This window comes from Anser anser (genome assembly GCF_964211835.1).
Source record: "Anser anser genome assembly, chromosome: 15".
In the NCBI taxonomy this organism is placed as follows: domain Eukaryota; kingdom Metazoa; phylum Chordata; class Aves; order Anseriformes; family Anatidae; genus Anser; species Anser anser.
The window spans coordinates 3,348,339-3,367,664 of NC_139736.1; the positions used below are offsets into that span (position 1 = coordinate 3,348,339).

At 58.9% G+C, this 19,326-nt stretch overlaps 1 protein-coding gene across 13 annotated transcripts in view; it reads right to left on the reverse strand.

The window, feature by feature from the left end:
- Positions 1-19,326, reverse strand: part of MPRIP (myosin phosphatase Rho interacting protein) — a 70,657-nt gene that overhangs the window by 24,924 nt on the left and 26,407 nt on the right. For 6 of the 13 annotated variants that reach the window (XM_083799732.1, XM_083799733.1, XM_083799740.1 and 3 more), the window contains exons 4-10: positions 17,312-17,463; positions 15,485-15,569; positions 11,066-11,276; positions 9,627-9,786; positions 3,849-3,990; positions 3,265-3,381; positions 617-673 (exon numbers count right to left, since the gene is read on the reverse strand). In XM_083799732.1, the coding sequence (XP_083655858.1) occupies positions 617-673; positions 3,265-3,381; positions 3,849-3,990; positions 9,627-9,786; positions 11,066-11,276; positions 15,485-15,569; positions 17,312-17,463 (924 nt within the window). Of the gene's footprint in view, positions 1-616; positions 674-3,264; positions 3,382-3,848; positions 3,991-9,269; positions 9,787-11,065; positions 11,277-15,484; positions 15,570-17,311; positions 17,464-19,326 lie in introns of all 13 variants that reach the window. The other 7 variants (XM_083799736.1, XM_083799738.1, XM_083799730.1 and 4 more) reach the window with 3 other exon arrangements.

Sequence of the window (19,326 nt, forward strand, 5' to 3'; positions counted from 1 at the left end):
GGCAGAAGGGTGCTTTCAGTGGTTGCACTGAAAGCCTTGGAGGGATTAAAAGCAAAAAAAAAAAAAAGGCAATAAAATGTTCGTGTTTTATCTGCAGTACCTAGAAATTAAATTGCAGCCTGTTCCTGGCACGTGGACTACACGAACGCACCTTCTGCGGGCTCCCTGCACAGCACAGGCTTATCCAAGGGAGCTCAGGTAGCAAAGCACTCGCTCCAGCAGCTCGTTCAGCCCTGGCTGCCTGCAGACGTGCCCTCAACCCCTGGGCCCAACGCACCAGCAGGTACCCGCAGCTCAGCCCAGCCCCAGCTCAGCTGCGCCTGCCCCGGCTCCGTAGGAACCCAGGGCGTGACATCCAGATGTGGGGCTTGGCAACTGCCAGGACAGAGCACCGGCTATTCCCGGCACACTGCTTCTGCCTCCAGATTTGTCTGCCCAAGCTTCTGGCTTCTCCCAACCGCATCGCTCTGTCCCCACTGTCCCTGTTATTGCCACCCGTCCCCCGGGACCGACCGCAGCCGCGTGCGGAGAGCTCGCCCGGCCACGAGGCTCTGCTGGAGGTGGGAGCTGCCAGAAATGGGGGTAACCGCAGTGGGGAGATCTTCCCCAGACTCACCTGCCCGTCCTCGTACTGCTTCGTCAGCCAGCCCTTCTTGAAGTTCAGCAGGTCGGGCTGCAAGGAAGGAGAGAGGCGGTCAGAGCCGCGGGCTGGGCCGCCAGCGGCCGCATCCAGCCGGGGACCAGGCAGCGGCGGCAGCTTGATAAAACGCAGCACAGCACCCAGAGAGACCAGCCACAGCGAAATTGGATCACTGCGCTGCGTGGAGGCTAAACGTCTGCTCCGAGGAGGCGCAGGGATCTGCTGCGTGGTTTATTCGGGCTGGGCCCTCCCTAGCACTTGTGATTTCGTACTGTTGCACCAGGATTCAAAGGAAGGAGAAGCGAGGGGTTAGCAGGACTGCAAGCATTTTTGTCCCTCTCTTACCTACTAGGAGGGAAAAACCACACGTTATTCCACGCATGGATTCAACGCCAGGCTGCGTGCCCATATGCAGGGCCTGGAAATAGAGGGAATCCCAGCACCGCACCACCCAAACGACACCTGCTATTTCCTGCACCGGGATGCTGGAGCGACGAGAAAAGCAAGGCAGCAGTGTGGGCTGACTCCTGCCAGCCCTTACCTCCTCCCCAGCCCTGCCAGCGCACCGGGAAGGATGTGGGGGAAATGCTTTTGCTCCCTCGAGGCTGAGCTCCTCCGGCTGCTCCACGTGCTGCGGGCGGCGGGGGAGGAAAGGAGAGCAGCCCGCCGGTGAAATGCAGCTGCAGCGTCCGACAGGGGCTGCAGCAACGGGAACAAGGGAGAGCAGGGACTGGAAGCCAGTTCAGCCAAATCTGTGCTACAGGGGAGCTCATCCTGCGTTTGTGCGCCCCCACGGTGGTGGGAATCCAGCACAAAGTCACAGGGGAGAGCAAATGCAGGGGAGAGAAGCGGAGGAGCGAGCGGAGAGCCGCCAGCCTGAGCAGCCCGGCCGTGATGTGGCTGCATGCAACAAGCCCACCGAGCCCCACCAGTGCCTGCTGAAGAGGCAAAGAAACCAGAGAGAAAACTGGATTTGCAGTGACTGCATCCATCTCTGAAGCAGGCTCGGAGTGCTGGGCATCCTCATTTCAGCCCTGATTTACCCTCAGAGAGCAGTACACCATCTGCCTGCTTCTCCTGTGCCAAAGTGCAGGTGGGATCGTGCTCCCAGGGTCTGGGTCAGGCACAAGCCCTTCCTGGTACAAAAGGAGAGCTTCACAGGCTGCCCTAAACACAGAGGGCTCAACAGCCTTTAGAGGAGAGGCTGCAAGCAAAGCATCTGCATTTCAGATCAAAAACCACTGGCTCCCAACCACGCACTTTGCAGGGAAGGAAAACAGGAGAACGAATGCTACAGCTGCTCACGGGCTTGTTATTTATCAACTGGGAAGAAGCAAGAATCCTCTGCAGAAGAGACAAATCCCTCTTTAGCACCACTCGTACTACTTTACTACACCTCTGTTTCCTTAAAATTGAAGCCAGGGTGTAAAAGCAGCCAGAGAGAGCCGCAAAGATGCTGCTAAGCTGGCAGCACCGCAGCCCCGGGGCGGGCAGGTTTCTCCCAGCACAATCCTCTCTCTGTCTTCCCCCGAGCACGAGCTCGGCCCAACGCAGAGCTGCCGCGGCACCAAAAGCTTGGGGCCAGCTGCCGCCGAGGGGTGCAGACGTCAGAGAACAGAAAGAGATGAAGCACTGATCGGAGAGACACCCACGGGCGCGAACTGCAGCCCACTGCGCCTAACAAAGGATGAACTCTCCCTCGGTTTTTATCCTGCTGGATAACCGATCTGGGCTGATACTGCGAACCTGAGGGGCAGGGGAGAGTCTTGCAATCGTGGCTGCAAGCCAGCAGGCACGCAGGTTTTTCCCATGTTGCTAATTTTACAGCAGGAGTGGCACGAGAAGGGCGTATTGAATGCTTCCCACTGACTGCGTGATTTTCTTGCCTTCATTAGATGACGGGCATTGTCACTTGATACTCACTCCTTGCACCTTTTTATTACAAAGAATTTAAAAATCATTCTTTTGGCTGTACAATCTACATGAAAAGCTAGCACAGAAATGCTAAGCCACTGCATTTTTCTGAGAAGTCCTTGAATAGAAGCCGTCCGTCTATGAAAAATGCAGCTCATGTTTACAATGGCTGTGTAATCTCTTTGAGAGATTAGCAAGTGTATTTATTTTGTTCCTACAGCAGGGTGGAGAGCAAGAAGAGGGTATTTCATGCTTGTTTTGCACTGTTTGCCTCCAGGTCTGGTGAGCATTTGAAACATGCAAATGGCAGAAAACCGCGGCCGGCAGCTTCAGCCCTTCCTCGGAGACCTCGCTCCGCTGACACCGACTTGCATAAACATCACGGAAGCGTCGCTGGAAACTGGGCCACGCGTCAGCCCTCCTTAACAAGCCAAACGTGAACTTGGCTTCCTATCCATTACCTGAAAATGTTTTGATTTCTGTAATAGTAGAAGGGAAGAGACAAGAAGCGCAGCTCTTCTCTGGCTGAGCCCCTGGGACTCCCAGGAGCAGCCACACCTGATTCAGGTCACTGAAACTCAGCTATCTGCTCCAACAACGACCACACCGCACGTCCTGCACGCTGGCTACAGAGAAAGCAGCAGAGGACGAGGACCAGGTTTTCATTTCATCCGCCTACACGGCGGAGGAACACAGCCCCGGTGGCTCACCGTCATGGAGGACTCCGTGGACCTTCTGTCCAGCGACTTCGCCCGGCGGTGCGGGGACAGCGGGGACGCAGAGACATCCAGGATGGAGCCCACAGCCGCCCCTTCGCACGTGAAGTCCTGTGCAAAGAAAATGGGAGCCCAGATCAGCGCAGAACTAGGGCAGTGGCATAAAAATCCACATACTTAAGGGGCATCTCAAGCTCCGAACCAGTGTCATTTCCCTGGCAACACATTTTTTCAGGCCTCTCAGGCATTAAGCTGTTCCCAATTTATCTAAGCACAACTGGGACTCTGTAGATTGCCTGTTTCTTTTGTTATTTCACGCCATACGGTGGCGTCCTGCCGTGCCAGATCTGATGTTTCCCTCTTTCCATTTTGGAGGAAAGAGAAAAGACAACCTGATTTTCTGCTCTGATCTGCAGCCAGGCCAGGGGAGCTGAGCAGCGAGCAGCAAACCCGCAAGGATTGCAGCAATCTACCTCATGCACGGGCCCGCCGTGCTCCAGCTGGGGGCAAAAACCCTACAGCTAGACCCCACATCCTGGGCTGTGGGTGCCACCACGAGACCTGGGTCCGCAGCTCACCCGTTTCCGTGGGAAAACCCTCTTCTCGCTCCTGCCCTGCCGCGTCTCGCTGGAAAGGGCAGCTCCCGCCGACACGTTCGTCTCCATGTGCTCTGCGTTCTCGATATCCAGCGCCTCGAATTTTTCAATGACCTGGGATCGCCTGGAAAACAGAGAGAAAAGGGAAACCAGAGCCGGTTTAAACACAAGAGCAGCGACTGCGTGGAGCTGCACAATCCCGCTACGGTAGGGCTGCCTGGGGCAGCGAGGTCGCTGCACAATCGCTTGTTCATGCACCCCTGGCTTTTAGTCCCAGCTTCTCTCCTCGTTCAGGGGTGCTCAAATGCAGGGCGAGCACCCCGACTGACACGCATCGATTTACCTGCGGCCAGGGTGGGGAGAAGCCTCGCACCACTCAGCTCCATGAGCGGTACCTTCTTAAATATCTAGAAAACCTTTGCGAAACCAGCAATAACTTTTTACGTTTAGGTTTTACAGACATTTAAGAAGCAGGGATTATCGAACAGCTTTGATTTAAGCTCTGCCTTTACTCCCTAACGCTGCAGCTCCAAACAGCCCCCACGCCACGGAGCGGAAAGTCAGACCCAGCTGGGGTGCAGAGGCACCGGGCGGCTACGCGTCACCCTGCACCTTCTCTGCAACAGAAATCCTGCAAAACCTCAGCCCCACGCAGGTAACTTCAGCAGGATTGCACCGAATTAGGAGCATACGTAGGTGCATCCAGCCTCCTATCGCGCTGTGGCATCCCGATCACCCAGGACAGAGAACTACGATGGATCGTGGATGGAGCAGGAGCCCACCCCAGACCAGAGCCCAGAGGGATGCTCTCGAGGATGAGCAAACAACAGGCCTCTGCAGGTGGAATTAAATGCGCTGTTTCAGCATGAAAAGCTGTTCGCTGACCCACAGGAGAGGAAAAACAGGAATTTTCAAAGGACCTGCTGGTCTCAAATTTGCATGCCCAGGGGTTTGGGCAAGTATCAACCTCTGGTGTCGAATCACAGCCTGGGAAAAGTGAAGCAACAACCCACCACCACCACTCACACCAGCTGAGCTCCAAGCTGGGAGGTTGAAATCCCAATTTTGAACCTCCCCAGAAATCTCAATCCAGTTGAGTTCCTGACCCAAAATCTGGACCCACGCGTGCCGCATCTAAAATCAGGGCTGCTTGCTCTGCGCGAACCTCTAACGTGCATGAAAACCACAAGGGGAACCACATGAGGGGAAACAGGTTATCCAAAAACATTTTGTTTTAACACTTTCCACAAAAAAAGGAACAGCAAGTTAGAACTAAAAAAACACATGAGATGTTCAGTTTTAAACTAACATTTACACCAAATTCCATAAATAAGACAAAACAGTCCGAGCACATCACAGCCCAGGGGGGCTGGGGGCCCCCGCACTGCTGCTCAGAGCTAGGCTGCCAGGACCGGGCGCTGAAGCCCACAACCAAGAGGAAGGGACAGAACTGGTGGGGATGTCTTTGCTTTTCAAATTTAATTTTTTGATGTTTTTACAGGACATCCCCGCAGTTTGCAGGCTGGGAGTGGACAGATCCCAGTGCTCGTGCAGAGCTCCCGATCCCCCTGGGATGTTCTGCTCGAGTGAGATGTCCGTTCACATCAACCACAGAGCTTAAATCCACATCCTCCGTTCACCAACACACGGGGAACGGTTTGGGAGTCACAATTTTTTAAGCCAGCTGTCCCCTTTTCACACTGGCCCAGCCTTCTCTGAGTCTCAGTTTAGGAGGGAGTAAAAGGTCCATGAATTAACATTGTCTGTGCCCTATCAGGTTGAAGGCCTGAAGAAAAACAAATCAAGGAAAAAAAAAAAAAGAAAAAAAAAAAGAAAAATAAAAAAACGAAAACAAAATCAAAAGCAGGTTGATTTCTCATGAAAGGGGCTGCACCACCAGGTTGTTCTACGGCTTGAGATTGAGATGAGATGGTAGCGAAGCAGGCGAAGTAAAGGCGGACACGTCACACAGCAACACAGCAGGAGAAGGTGGAGAGCAACAAGACCTGGAAGAAAACAAGGCTGGAAAATGAATGAACAGAAGAGGAAATTATATTATCTGCATCTACATACAAAACAAAATCAAAATCATTCCAGTAATTCGTCATCGAAAAGGGAGGAGAAAAAAAAATAAAAAATCACGGCAACCAAATCACAGCCCCAAGGGTTAATATCATTCGGATTACAGGAAAGAATCGTTTCCCCCATTAGCTCGGCAGTTTCAGAGGTCACTGCGAGAGGTCCTGGGGGGGCCGGGAGGGGCTGGGCTCGCCTTTCATCCCGTGCTGGCTGCGGAGAGCTGGTCCCTGCGAGCGCAGCTCTGCGTTGGCAAAACGGCGCCGGTACGAAGCGTTGGAAAAGCTGCGGTGCCATTTAGCGCTTCCTACACTACAAAGCTGGTCCCAAGGAGTTCTTCCATGCAGGCTGTTAATCTTTTCCAGGCCACCAAACCCGAGCTGCAGGTGTCGGCTGTTAGGTGGAGGGGCGTGCGCGCTGGGGAGGAGAGCTCCGAGCACCGACACGAGCTATCATTGCAGACGTTGGCTTTGATTGGAAGAAAGGGCTTACTTTTTATTGGATTCATTCATTGTTTAGCAGCAAGAGGGACAGCGAGCGTCAGGAAAAAAGGAAGAGGAATTGCCCCAAAAGGTACACGAAAAGGAAGAGGATAGGTTTAAAAGAAAAAGAGGCCGTTCCTGGGAGAGCAGGCAGTCCCCGCCGTGCCGTGGCAGCAGCATTCAGAGCAAAGCCTCACATCTCAAGGAGCTCCGGAGAAGGAATTTGAGAAAGAAAAGTGGCTCTGCAACTTACTGAGGCTAGAAATCCTCCTCAGCCCCCTGACTATGCTCCGACAAAGGCCACAGCAGACTCTTGCCAGCGCAAGCAGAACGTGGGGTCAAAAGGAAAAGCTGCAGCCCGGGAAGCGTGCAAGAAAGGCCAAGGAAAGAGCCTGGCGAAGGATGGGGCCCCGGGTCCCTGCACCCCAAGAACACCCCATCTGAGGGTGATGTCCCTCCCAACGGTGCTGGCACCCTCCTGAGATGCGCCAGGATTTAGCCCTGCAACAGCAGAGCTCTGCTGGGACACGGGGACCTGCAGCCGAGGCTGTGGGATTTGGCTTGCAGCTGCTGCAGCCCCTTTTTGTCTGCAAAACGGGCTTGGAGATTCATCTTTGGGGTTTCCAAAGAGCTGCCTGGAAACGGACTCATCCTGCCTGGGGGGGTCCTGGCTGGGACGGGAGAGCGGGGACACGGCTCGGCCCTTCTGGGCTGCGGAGCCGTGGGGCCGGCAGCCCCGGGCTGCGTGTGCCAGCAGAGGGAACTCGCACTCTGCCGCTTCGCCACGCGCCAAAATGATGGAGAGAGATTATCTCCTGCTCGGGGCTGGCTTCTGAGTCATGTTTCACAAGCGGCTGCGAGCTCAGACGTCTGCACGGGGCGTGGAGCAAACGCCGGGTATAAATGGTCGGCACGGAAAATTTCCAGCACAGTCATGGGCGTAAGTCACGTAATATCTTTTACTATAGGGAACCAGGGCAAGAAGCCTGAAAAGCAGCTTTAGCTGGAGCTACGACCGCAGGTGTGCCTCTCGGGATGGAGTGCCAGGCATCTCACTGAATTCTTTTCCAGCCGGAGCTGGAACCACGCGCTGATTTACCGTGGGTTAACAGAAAACGGGAGGAAGAGCCAAAAATACCAGCAGAATAGGAGCGAGCCAGCTGGGCTGCCCTGAGACGAGAGGCAAATCTGAACGGTGCCCGGCTGGCGCCTGTGGGGTTCGCGTGTGGGCAAAGTGAGTTCAGGCAAACGCTCCCGGACGGGTTAGTGGGTTACTGAGGGGGAGGATTAGAAACGGTGTTAAAGCCGGGGGGAGAAGCTGACCCCGAAAGCACCGAAGTGAGTTATCGTATTTGCTAAACCTCAAAAAGCACGGCCTGAATTTGGAGGGGGGAAAAAAAAAAAAAATGATAGGAGTATGTGGACTGAGGAAACTCAAATTTAAAAAGCAGCCAAGCCAAGCTGAGCTGGGCAGATGGGAGCTCTCTGGTGCAACAACAAACTGCCTCTCCGTGCCCTGCCGACTCCACCTGGAACACAGGTGCCAAACGCATCCAAGCCCTCCGGTGCTGCCATCGCCCCAAAAACGCTGCACCCTGCGCTGGACTGGGCTCAGCCCCGTGGGCACAGGACCCCGGTGCCTGCTCCTCTCCCTGCAGTGGCACGGCCCTGCTAAACAGGAGAAATTTTGCCCACTCTGACACAGCAATCAAATCCTGCTCGCAGCCCCAGGAGCCCAGCTGGGCTGGGATAAACAGCCCTTCCCCGGGAAAAGGCACCCGCCAGTAGGAAACGAGTGGGGCTGACATTAAAAACGAGCAGTCCGTGGCAGCTGTGTCCTCTCCTGGTCCTTGCTATCTGCATGCACATCTCTGCTCCTCTCCGCCCTCGGCTGGCACATCCCAGCTCCCCGGGGTGCCCCGTGTAAGCAACCTAGCAGGGATCCAATGCCACCCGTGCCTGGACCAACGCAGCGCAGCTTTGCCAAGCGGCAGCTACCAGCTTCTCTCCAGCCCTGTCCCCAGCTGGGGTGGCCAGGGGACCCCCATGGCATCCTTCTCCTCCATCCCCAGGGGACTGGACTCCCGAGGCAGGGAGAAAGCCAGACCCCGTGCCCTGCTCCTCCATCCCCCGCTGCGCGTGCTGCCGGGATGGGTTCGGTAGGGGCAGGATCCTGCTGCTGACCCTGACACGGGCGCAGAGCCACGCTCCCACAGCCGCCCCCAGCTCCCGGGTGCCAGGCTGGAAAACAATCCTTCAGGGCTGTGAAGAAACGAGCTAGCAGCGCTGCTGAAACCACGCCGAGAGAGAACGTGCCCAGAGGAAAATCAGGGCAAGAAAATCAGACTGGCAGATAGCCCTCTCGCCCGGGGCCCGTCTCCTGGTTTGCTCTGCTGCCCTCGTTGCGCAAAAGCGTCTCTCCCAGGGCGAGCCAAGCCCGGCCCTCGCCTCGCCCGGGGAGAGCCGAGCGCGCCTGCGCCGTGCCCGCGCGCCCGCGGACGCCCTCCCCGCCCTCGTCCGCACTAAGCCTTTTTGCAGCCCGCTGCGCCCGGCTCTCCCCTCTCCCAGATTACTGCCGTGACATTTTGAAACCTCGCTCAGCTCATTAGGCAGTTGCGTAACGCACCCGGCTCTTAACGCCGTTTGGAGAGCTAACCTAATTCATGGTGCCAGCTGCCCGCCTCTGCCGCGCCGGGGAGGGGACGGAGAGGGTGCCCTGAAACCCACGAGTGCTGCGAGGCAAAGGGGCTTCACGTCGTGTCCGGGGCTGTGGCAGGGAGGGCGAGACCCAAACTTGTGGACGCTGCAAGCATGCAAGGAGGAGGCGAGCCCCCCCGTCCCTTACCTTCGCTCATTGCCAAAGAGCCGGGCCACTTCTTCTCTCCCAGGGCTACGTGCCCGGGTTCTCCGCTCTAGCCGCTTCCTCTCCACCTGGAAGGCCTCACGATTACTGATCCTAATGGCCTTGGGAACGTCGGCCAGGGTGGTGTACTGCCGGCTGGCTTTAAAAGAAAGGGGACGCCCCGATTTTTCAGCTCCCCTTCCTACATCTCTGCTGCTGGAGTCCTTGTGCATGGGGCAACTGCTCTTCGAGTCCAAGGAGTTCAGAGAGAAGCTGTGAATCATTCGGTCGCCTGATCGGGTACCTGGGGAAGGAAAGGGCTGGGCATGCTCCTGCGAGGGCGATTTGGGATAACTGTACCTGTTGTTCGGGGTGCTGGGGCTGGGAGGGCTCGGTGGGGGCGGCAGCTGCTGCTCTTCCAGCTTCGAGTCTTGCTTGGTCTTCTCCAAGGAGAAGTAACCGCTCTCGACACGTGTCTTCCGCCCACAGTCTATCCGGTCTCCGTTCATGGAGCTCTCATCTAAGGGACAGAAAAGGCAGGTTGGTTTCAAGCCTGAGCTCTGCTTTTACCAAAAACTGCCCCAATTCCAGGCAGGAACAGCGCAGGAAACGAGAGCAGGGACAGTCCGGTCCCCAGTCCCACGCTGAGTCCCTCGGCACCCTGGGCTCTCCCACCCTGACCACCCTTCTGGCCCACGTGGCAGGGGAGATGCTCTGATCCTGGGGACACAGGACACCCCAAGGGCTTGTGGGGTCCCGGTGCTGTGCAGGGTGGCACAGACAGCGTCCCCAGGTGGGGACAGCGTGCACATTCACACTCTGCCATATTAAAAGCCACAGGCAAGGTGTGAATTCTCACCCTTGTGCATGCTTTTTGCTTCAAAGAAACCAAGCAGGCCGTATATAAGCAGAGAAACTTCTTTTCTGGGGAAGTTTTGTGTGAATGCCTACAGCCATTTCCACCTCTGTCCCTCCAAGCAGAAGCCCCAGCTCTGAGGCAAACACGATGGACGCACGGCTCCTCGCACCGGGGCGCAGGAGGGAGGAAGGCAGCCCCCGTCGCTCCTGCTCCCATCGTGCAGATAAAGGAAACTTCTCCTCAGCCCGGGGCAGGAAAAATCCCCAGCCCCTATTGTTTCAGGGAGAACAATGCCGTGGCCCTGGGCGCCTTCCCCGGCCTAATCAGGGAGCCCAAATATAAACAAGCGGCCCTGGTGCAGGGGCCGGATGAGGAAGCGGTGCTCAGGGCTTGGCAGCCCCAGCGGCCGGGCTGAGCCAGCGCGGCCCCCACACCCCGTGGGTTCCCCCGGGGCGGTGGCAGAGGTGCTATAAAAGGCATTTTTCCCCCTCATTTTCCTCCCAGCACGAGGCCAGGCAGCACCTAACAGCCAGGTGCCAGCATTTAGATGTTCAAGCTTCGTCTTGGTGAGCTTCACGTAGAGCACGCTCACACCAACGGGACACGATCCCGGCCTCACAATCCCGAACCCCAGAGGGGCTGGGGCTGGCAGGGATCTCTGGGTCCCCCTGCTCCAACCCTGCCCCAGCAGGGCCACCCGGAGCAGGGTGCCCAGCACCACGTCCAGGCTGCTTTTGAAGATCCCCAAGGATCTCCACAACCTCTGGGCAGCCTGTGCCAGGGCTCCGGCACCTTCCCAGCACCGAAGTGCTTCCAAAAACCAGTGCTTTCCCAAAAACACAGGCATCAGCTTCTGCAGCATCAGCTCCCCGTCCTCCCCGTGCCCGGTGCTGCGACACAGGGGTGCGAGGACACGCAGGTCACCCAGCCCGGCCCTCACCTTCTTTGCTGTCCAACACGGGATCCTTCAGGGAGCTGGCAGCCCCGGCCTGCCCTTGCACCGGGCTCTGCGCCGGGCTGATGCCGCTGCCCCCGTCCGCTTGGTCTTTGCCCCTCATTTCTTCCTGCCAAAGCGTGGACTTGGTGGCAGGGACCTTCTCCGCGCTGGGGATGCTGCTGCTGGTCACGGCCATCTTAGCAGGACCGGGCTCCTAAAGAGAACGGGGGCACAACGGGGTTATAGAGGGGTTCACACTGGCTCCGCACCCGTGGTCCCCACGCGGCGCTGCCCACGATGCACGACGTGACACGACGGGGACGGGACGGGGCCGCTCGGCCCCCTGCCACCGCCACCCTCCCGAGGGGGAAGCCCAGCCCCACGGCAGCGCGGCAGGGGGGGCCAGGCCAGGACTTCCTCCGCCAAAGCGACAACCGAGGCTCTCGCAGCGAGAGAGGAAACGTCCTTCGCCGTCCCTCCCCGGGGAGGGCTCCCGAAACCGGCCGCACCTTCCCACGTGTGCGGCTGGAAAAGGCCCCAAAGCACAGGCGAGCCGACAAACGAAGGAAACCTTTGGCCGTGTGCTGGAGCAGCGGAACAGCTCGCCGGCTTTGTTCTCGGATAGGAACTGGATGGGAACTGCCCCTCCCGGGGCGGCACGCGGGATGCTGCGGCCACCAACACGGAACCCCTGGGAGAAGTCATCTCGCTACGTGTTGGGGATGCTCTGAGCTCATCCAGCCCTCCCCAAGCGAGGGTCCTGTCCTGCTCGGGGACCCGTGCAACCTCACTTAAGCTCCAACACAGCAGCTCTCTCCAAAAAACCCCAATGCTTCTAGTCTCTGCCCTTTCCCTCCCCGTTTGTACCCTCGGTAATTGAAGGACATAAGGCACAGCATCCCCCAACTCCCCCCCGCATGCCCCTGGTCCTTCTGCGGGCAGCCGCTGCCTTCACCAGCACACAGCAGCACCGGGCTTCTCTCCCGGGTCCCATTTGCCAGGGCTGAATTTGCTCAGTGTTATAAGCAATGTCAAAAAATAAAAACAAAAAACAACCAGAAATCAAGCTAAAGGATATTGGATGGGGAAGAAAATTAATTCCCTGCCACGAGCAGCTGCATTGTTAATTTGTCACAACTGCTTTGTTATGGGCCATTGATAAAAAGCATAGAAACCATCCAGCGCTGTATTCCTCCCGGGTGCTTTGGCTACGTAAAAGGACGCTTCTTTTCAAAAGGGAAATACGGCACTGCATCGAGCTTTAAGTTATTTTAAAACAATTGCCATCAATTTAAAAGCATCGCGGGCCAGGAGGGGCTCGGACGACGATGCCATTCCGGTGTGGGTGCCCGCAGCAGCCCGTGCTGGCGGCTCCCCGCGACCACGGCCACGGCAGCCCAGGTTCGATCCATGCCCCAGGAGAGGCAGCAGCTTTCACAACTCGTTTAGGGTTTGGCTTTGTTCGTTAGCAGATGTTTTGCTGTTGTCGTATTAAGCTTCTGCGTTACCAGATTATTTTCCTTAAAGCCATCAATAAATCAATGACAATTAACCCTCCCTCCACGGTCCTCGGGTTGCAGAAAGTTTCCCGGCTGTTTGCTCCCTTTCAGCACACCGGGGGAAAACCCAGGAGCGTGGGAGCACCGAGCTGGGAGCCAAGGGGACACGAGCGCTCGCAGGGGCCGCAAGCAGCATAAAATCATCACCTCCCTGCCGGTCAGCAGAGCCCCCGGTGGGTTTCAGCGCTGTGCCTCCAGGCGGAGATGCTGCGGGCACCTCGCAGGGACCAGCTCCTGCATCTGTGCACAGGCACCAGCTCCACGAGCCACAAATGACCTCTATTTAAAAAAAAAAAATCCCCTCGGAAATTTCATCCTAAAGGAATGCGACGTCGGAGGTAAACGATCCAGAGGGCAACCGGACGAGCTCCGAGGTCCCCTCCAGCCTCTGCCACTCTCTGATCCATTGATCCAAAGCCCGAAGCCAAGTGCCAGCTTCGGATATATATTTTTATATATTCCTTCCATCCACCCCCCGTATCATTATCTGTAGATATGTATTTAAACACAGAAACGAGGGCCAAAAAGCGGTCTATAACCAAGCAGAGCGGTTAACCCTTTGCCATCCGGAACGAACGGCTCACAAAACGAGCAAGCACCAACGTCACCAAAACCAACCTCCAGCTGCGCTGACCTTTCGGCACGCTCTCCTCGTACGAGCCCCGCGCACCCGAGTGCAAACCAGTCCTGAAACAGAGGGCACCTCAAATCCCAGATTTCAGCCCCAGATAACGCCTCCACTCCCCAGGACCAGAGAGCAGTCGGACACGGCAGCGCGCCCTCTCCCTCCGCCTGCACCACGCTGCCGGGGCAAACTGCAAGAGGAACTTCGTTTCTCCTAAGCCCTCAAGCTCCTTGCAAAGCAAAGGTGAAAACACCTCCGGGATTGCATCTAGCGACCCCTGCCCCAAGAGCAGCTCTTGGAGGAACGTTCTTAGCTCCGCCTGCATGGCTCCCACCCCGGCGTTTTTGCAGGGCGGGGGGATGTAAAACGATGAGGCGAGCTGAAAATGGTCCTGAGGCCCCGGGAGTGCCCAGGTGCAGCCAAGCCCTGCTGAAACAGGGAGGAGGAACACCGCACGGGAGTGAGAAAAAGCAGAAATATCCTTTTTTTTTTTTTAAATCACAAAGGTGTCCATCACGCCCCGAGCGGCTCTCAGACACGATCTGCCGCCGGATTAGCGTGCGGCCGTCTTTAGAAAGAAACCAGCCTTTCCCCACCGGCACACGGAGCGGGAGCCGCACGGCAGCCAGCTCCAGGAGAGGCCATTTCGCAGAGGGGGACGTGGTGCTGGTTCCCTCCCCAGCACCATCCAGCTGCCTGCACTGGCACCATTTGGGGGACAGAGCAAAGGCGCTTTGTGCTTTTTCCCTTCTGGCTTTGCGGGTTGCCCGTGGGCGCCTGAAGCAGCACAGCACCCAGCCAGAGGAGAATCCCATGTGGAGGTCGGGTTTGCAAAGTGAATTTCACCTTTTTTTCCAGTATTACCAGTGCACTTGCGGGGCTGGAATGCCCTGATGGAGAGGGTGGAAAGAGGGCAGCAAGAGGGATTAGGGCTCGGGGCACAGAATCCTGAACCCTCCCGGACGAGCAAGAACTCCCACAAGATGCTGTGCCCCAAACCAAGGGGGGAAAAGCGCCACCGGGCTCCTCGCTCACCCTGTCCCCAAGCACCTGGGGAGCACGGCTGCGCGCGTGGGGAGCCAGCGTCCTCCCCGCAGCCGCTTCCCTTATTTGGTGCTCGGCAGCTCGGATCCTGTAAGGTTTCCAAGAAGTTGCCATGGCGATAAAATGTAACCCAGAATGATGTTTTGCTGGCTCCTCGCCCCTTTCTCCTCCTCCCCCTTCCCCGTCCCCCCTTCCCAAACCCAGCCTGGGTTTAGGGCTGCGCCGAGCTCCGTGGCAGGCTGCGTGCCCTGCCCTGCTGCGCCAGCTTGTTGGGGTGCCCCAAACGCAGCGCACCCCACCCCGGGATGGAGGCCAGGCACTTGTAACGCGCCAGCTCTTGGCCACGGGAGGTGGCATCTCCCCCGCAGCATCGCTGGTGCTCGGGAGGCCGTGCTGACCCCATCCCTTTGCAGGGGGCAGCTCGGATTTCCAGCACGGCATGCAAAAAAAGCATCACCTTGCCCCATTATTTATTTTTTTTTCGGGTCCCCGTTGATCAGAGTCAGTGGAGCGGTGGAAACCTGATGCAAACGAGACACCCACAGCCTGCTTTGCACCATCCTGGGGACATCACTGCAGGGAAGGGGACTGGAAAGCTGGGGTTCGGGGGAACCCCAAAGTGACTTTCCCTCCCCGGGACCCTCAGCCTGGCTCAGCTGGAGGAGCCCTCCCAGCCGGTCCCCGCGGCAGCAGGACGCGCACCCGGAGGTCTGTTCTCAGCCCCGGCGAGGGACGAGCTCGGCCTCGGGGTCACGTTCCCAATCTGTGGGATTCTCCCCCAGTCTGGCCACGTGGGAGCCCGGCAGGAACGAGTGAGTCACGGCCGGCCCCGGTTTTTACCATTTATAGTCAAAGTGAAGGCGAAGCCATCGCCGGGTCCCTGGAGAGCGCAGCTCCGGCCCCCGGAGCTCCCAGCCCGGCCCTGGCCTTTACTATTTTCCTTTCGTTCCCATTATCTCCGGGGTCATCTCCAAGGGGGTAACCGGAGCCCGCTGGAATTTCGTCCTGCTTCTGCCGAAGAGGCCTGCGAGCGGCCGGCACCTCTCCTGGCCCCCCCCCCCCCGGGACCTCGTGGATTTGGGACAGCACGTGCAGGGCTGGGGCCAGGAGACCGCAGCCACCCCGATGGTTTTGGGGGGGTGTCGGTGCTCAGAGCCGTGGTCCCAAGCCACAGTGTGTCCCCCCCGGGGTTACCTGAGGAGTTGGGGGCTCTACCTTCCTCTTCTTCTTCTGGTTCTGCTTGTTCGTCCTGGGGTACACGATCAGCATCTCCAGCCACCTGTGGGTGAAGAACAAGCAGTGGGTGAGGTCCGTGCCACAGGGATGGCAGCGCTCGGGGTGCAGGGCAGCTTCCCACGGGGCACCGCTTGGTGCTGCAGACCCCAAAGCTGCTCCTGCTGTGGGGGGGCTCCGACCAGGTCACGCAGACACGGCCCCGTCCGCCTCAGGGACAGGCTGCCTGCGAGCCAAGGGCTCGCCCCCTCCGGAGACAGAGCCGGGGAGCAGCAGCGCTCACCCCAAACCCACCATGTCCAGGGGTGGTAATCTGGCCATAAATGTTCCCCCGAGCTGGCCATAAACGCTCCCTCCTCTTGCACGCAGAGGAGCTCAGCCTCTCCAAGCTGGTCGGGGGGTACCACGGTGCCCCAAAATCATCCCGGCCATTGCCTGGGGGAAAAGCAACTCACGAGGCAGGCCAGGAGGGAAGGAGGGATGGGGAACAGCTCCAGGGCGCTTCGGCTCCACACCGCTCACTGCGAGAGAGAGGTCGTGGGCAAGGGTGGCACCGGGCAGGGATTCAAGGATCCTAAAAGCCAGCCGAGAGCTGCCGAGCTAGGGGAGGGACAGAGCCTCTGGCAGGACCCTCTCCCTTCAGAGGCGCTAACAGCAGCACACAATGAGCTTTTGTCTAAGAAAGAGCAGCATGAACTTGGCATTGGGAAGCCCATCTCGTGCACAAGTCTCTCGTTCGGGGCACCCTCCCATGCCTTCCCACGGGCTGCCCCTACATCCCCGTGAACGCGGAGAGGATCCGCAGACCGCTGGAAAAGGCTTGGGCTTCAGATTTCCGTGCTTTGCCCTCCTATTCCTCCCACTTCGCACGCTGCTGCTGTAAAGCGCTTTGAGATGACCACATCAAGTGGGTTTTGGTTAAGCAATAAATGCCAGAAGCATGCAACAAACGTAAAACAAATTTTCCCCGAGCCGGGGAAATCTTCCTGTCGTGCTGCAACTGCAAATGAAACCCGCCTGGCTCGGGCCCAGAGTGGGACTGCTCCGGGATGATTAATGCTTGCAGTCAGGAGCAAACGCGCTGCTTCGAAATCCAGCGCTGGGGCCAGCGAACAATAAATCAGCCCCACCTTGCTCTGCAATGCCTCTCCCCTCGCGCCGCCGGCAGGGCCGGGAACAAAAGCTGAGCTGCGAACGGGAGCGTGGGGAGAGGGAGAAGGGAGCCGGGGGCGTGCCAGGTTTTGGGGCACAAACCATCGCGCCTGCCTCGGCTGGAGGAGAGGAGCCGGCACCGCCGTGCCAGCACCCCCGTGCCACGCTCCCCTCGTGTCTTTGTCCCCTGGCCCCGCAGCCCCCCGCTGCTGCACACCGCGCGCGGAGCCGGAGTCACCCGTGCCCACCGGTCTTGGTGGGGCAGGGCAGTTTTGGCCCATGAAAACACACGTCTGATCAAAATCCCAAGCTCTCGGCAGGAAAGCGCCTATTTCAACCGCTACGTGCTAAAACGGGGGAGGCGCAACCCACAGAGGCGCTTGGAAATATAAATCTGTTCAGCAGGAAGCACCAGCTCCGGCGGTGCCAGGCTGGGAAGCACGGAGGAGGTGCCGTGCCTCGGGAAGGAGCGGGAAGAGGATGTTTCCAGGTCACCATCCGACACCGAGGCAGTCCCCGAGGCAGCAATTACGGCCCTGGGGCGGTCCCCGCTGGCGCATCCAAAGCATCGGGCTGTGCTCCCTGCCCTCCTCTTCCTCCCAGCTGAAGAGCCCCGCGGGCAGGGGCTGCGCTCACCCGCTGATGATCTCCTTGTTCTCAGCCCGGATGAAGTGCTCCTTCTCCGGCGTCAGGATGCACAAGGAGAACTTCTGCCCCGTCCGGCTCTCCCCGTCCACCACGTCCGTGCACTGGTTCATGTTGATGGTGCCCTGCGGGAGGGTCGTGGGCTGCAAGGGGAAGGAGAGAGGAGAACGCGTAAGGAGAGAGGGGCAGATGGGCACAGCGCTCGCCCTAAACCTCTCCTGGTAGCCACCGACTCCCTGCGCACCCCGATGCTCTGCCCACGAGTGCTCGGAGCCGTCCTGCCCCACGCTGGTACGTGGCAAAGCCCCGTGCTGCACGCCGGGGGACGCGGAGCACAAGGCCCAGGACTTCTGCCAGCATGACACCACTTCTCCTGCGCCGAACAGCCAGGGCAGGGTCACTGCCCCGTGCAGCACGGGGACACCAACCCAAGGCACCGAGCGGCCGGGTTTGGGTTTGCAGCGACTGACGACGCGCAACTGCTCATCCCAGGGACTGTGTGATACCTCAGAGCGCTATTTCCACCCTGACGCCCCCTCCCTTGCCCAGGGGATGCTCCTTTCTCGGCCCCAGGGCTGCAAGCCCAACCCCAGCACAACGTGATCACTTCCAGGGGCTGCCCGAAAGGGACAGAAGGGGTGGCACAGGCGCTACGATGCTCCCCGCCACGTACCCGCACTGCTCCGGGCCTGACCTTCGCTGGAAGAGGCCGAGCCGGGGGGGAGCGGGGAGGGGAAGAGGGGGCGAATCTGCTTTTCCATCCGGCTGGGCCAGCAGCCAGCCGGGCCACGGGCACGCACACGCGCGCAGCGGGTTTTTCCCATTACCGTAAATGAACTGTGGGGTTTGCCGGCATCATCTCCCCCCGGGCAGCCCCCGCGTGCCCGTCGTGCCCTGCAGGGCAGCGGCGTGGCAGGGACCCCGCTTACCCGACAGGCTCTGCAAGCACGGTGTCACCGCCTGGTCCCCCTGCTCCACGGGGACGCGGAGGGACCCGGAGAGGCGTCAGCGCTGACGAGAGCTGACGGGTCCATCTGGAGCAGCACCGGCTCATCCGATTACAGCGGCGATGCCACGTCCCCGTCGTCCCCATCCCCAGCCTGCTGTGTGTCCTGCCGGCAGGGCACGGTGACACTGGGGTCCCCCCCCGGCACGCCAGCTCACCGGGGGCTGGCACAACCCCGCACCTGGGGCACAAAGGAGCTGGGCACAGACCCCTCCGAGTTGCAGATGGCACCAAAGGAGCACCCGGCACCATCTCCTCGCCCCGGCAAAGCCTCCTCTCGCCCTCCAGATGGCCAGGCCAACAGGGAGACGGCTTTTTGGCAGGCGCTGTTAAGATTTCTCCCATGGAAACAGGCTCCCCTGCCAGCAAACCACCTCCGAAACAGCCTGCGGCGTGCAAAGAAGAGGCGAGCGGGGAGAGCTGTGACGGCCCCAGCCTGTGACCCCAGGAAATTCAGTTCAGCCCCCTGAGCCCCCCGGTTCAGCCATGTGCGGATGTGGGCAACATCCCCCTTCCCCCAGGAGAAAGCTTTCCCTGCAGCTGTGCCCCCGAACAGACCAAGGAGGGAGCGTGAGCATCCCGCGCAGGGAGCTGTCGGGGACGCTGCGGTGTCGGTGCCCCCCGTGCAGGCACACCGACGGGACCGGCCTTACACCAGGGACACCAAAACCTCCTCTTTTTGTTCGTGAAAACCGGCACCAGCGTCCACAAACCCCGCAGGGGGAAGGGGAAGAAAAGCCGAGCGCAGCCCCACACGTCTCAAGCGCAGCCCTCCCCGCTCGCTGCCGCGGGAAGTCAACTCCTAAGAGGATTTTTTTTTTTTGTCTTAGACAACAAAAATAAAACCCCGCTTTCCGGTAGCTATAAAAACCCTACGGAAAAACTTTCTCCGGCTCCAAGCGGAGTCTTGGAAACGTTTTTGTCTCCCTTGCCATTGGCTGTGCCAAGGCCTCCAGGACCATGAACTCCGGCCGGCCGTGTGGGTCTGACCCCTTCCCCA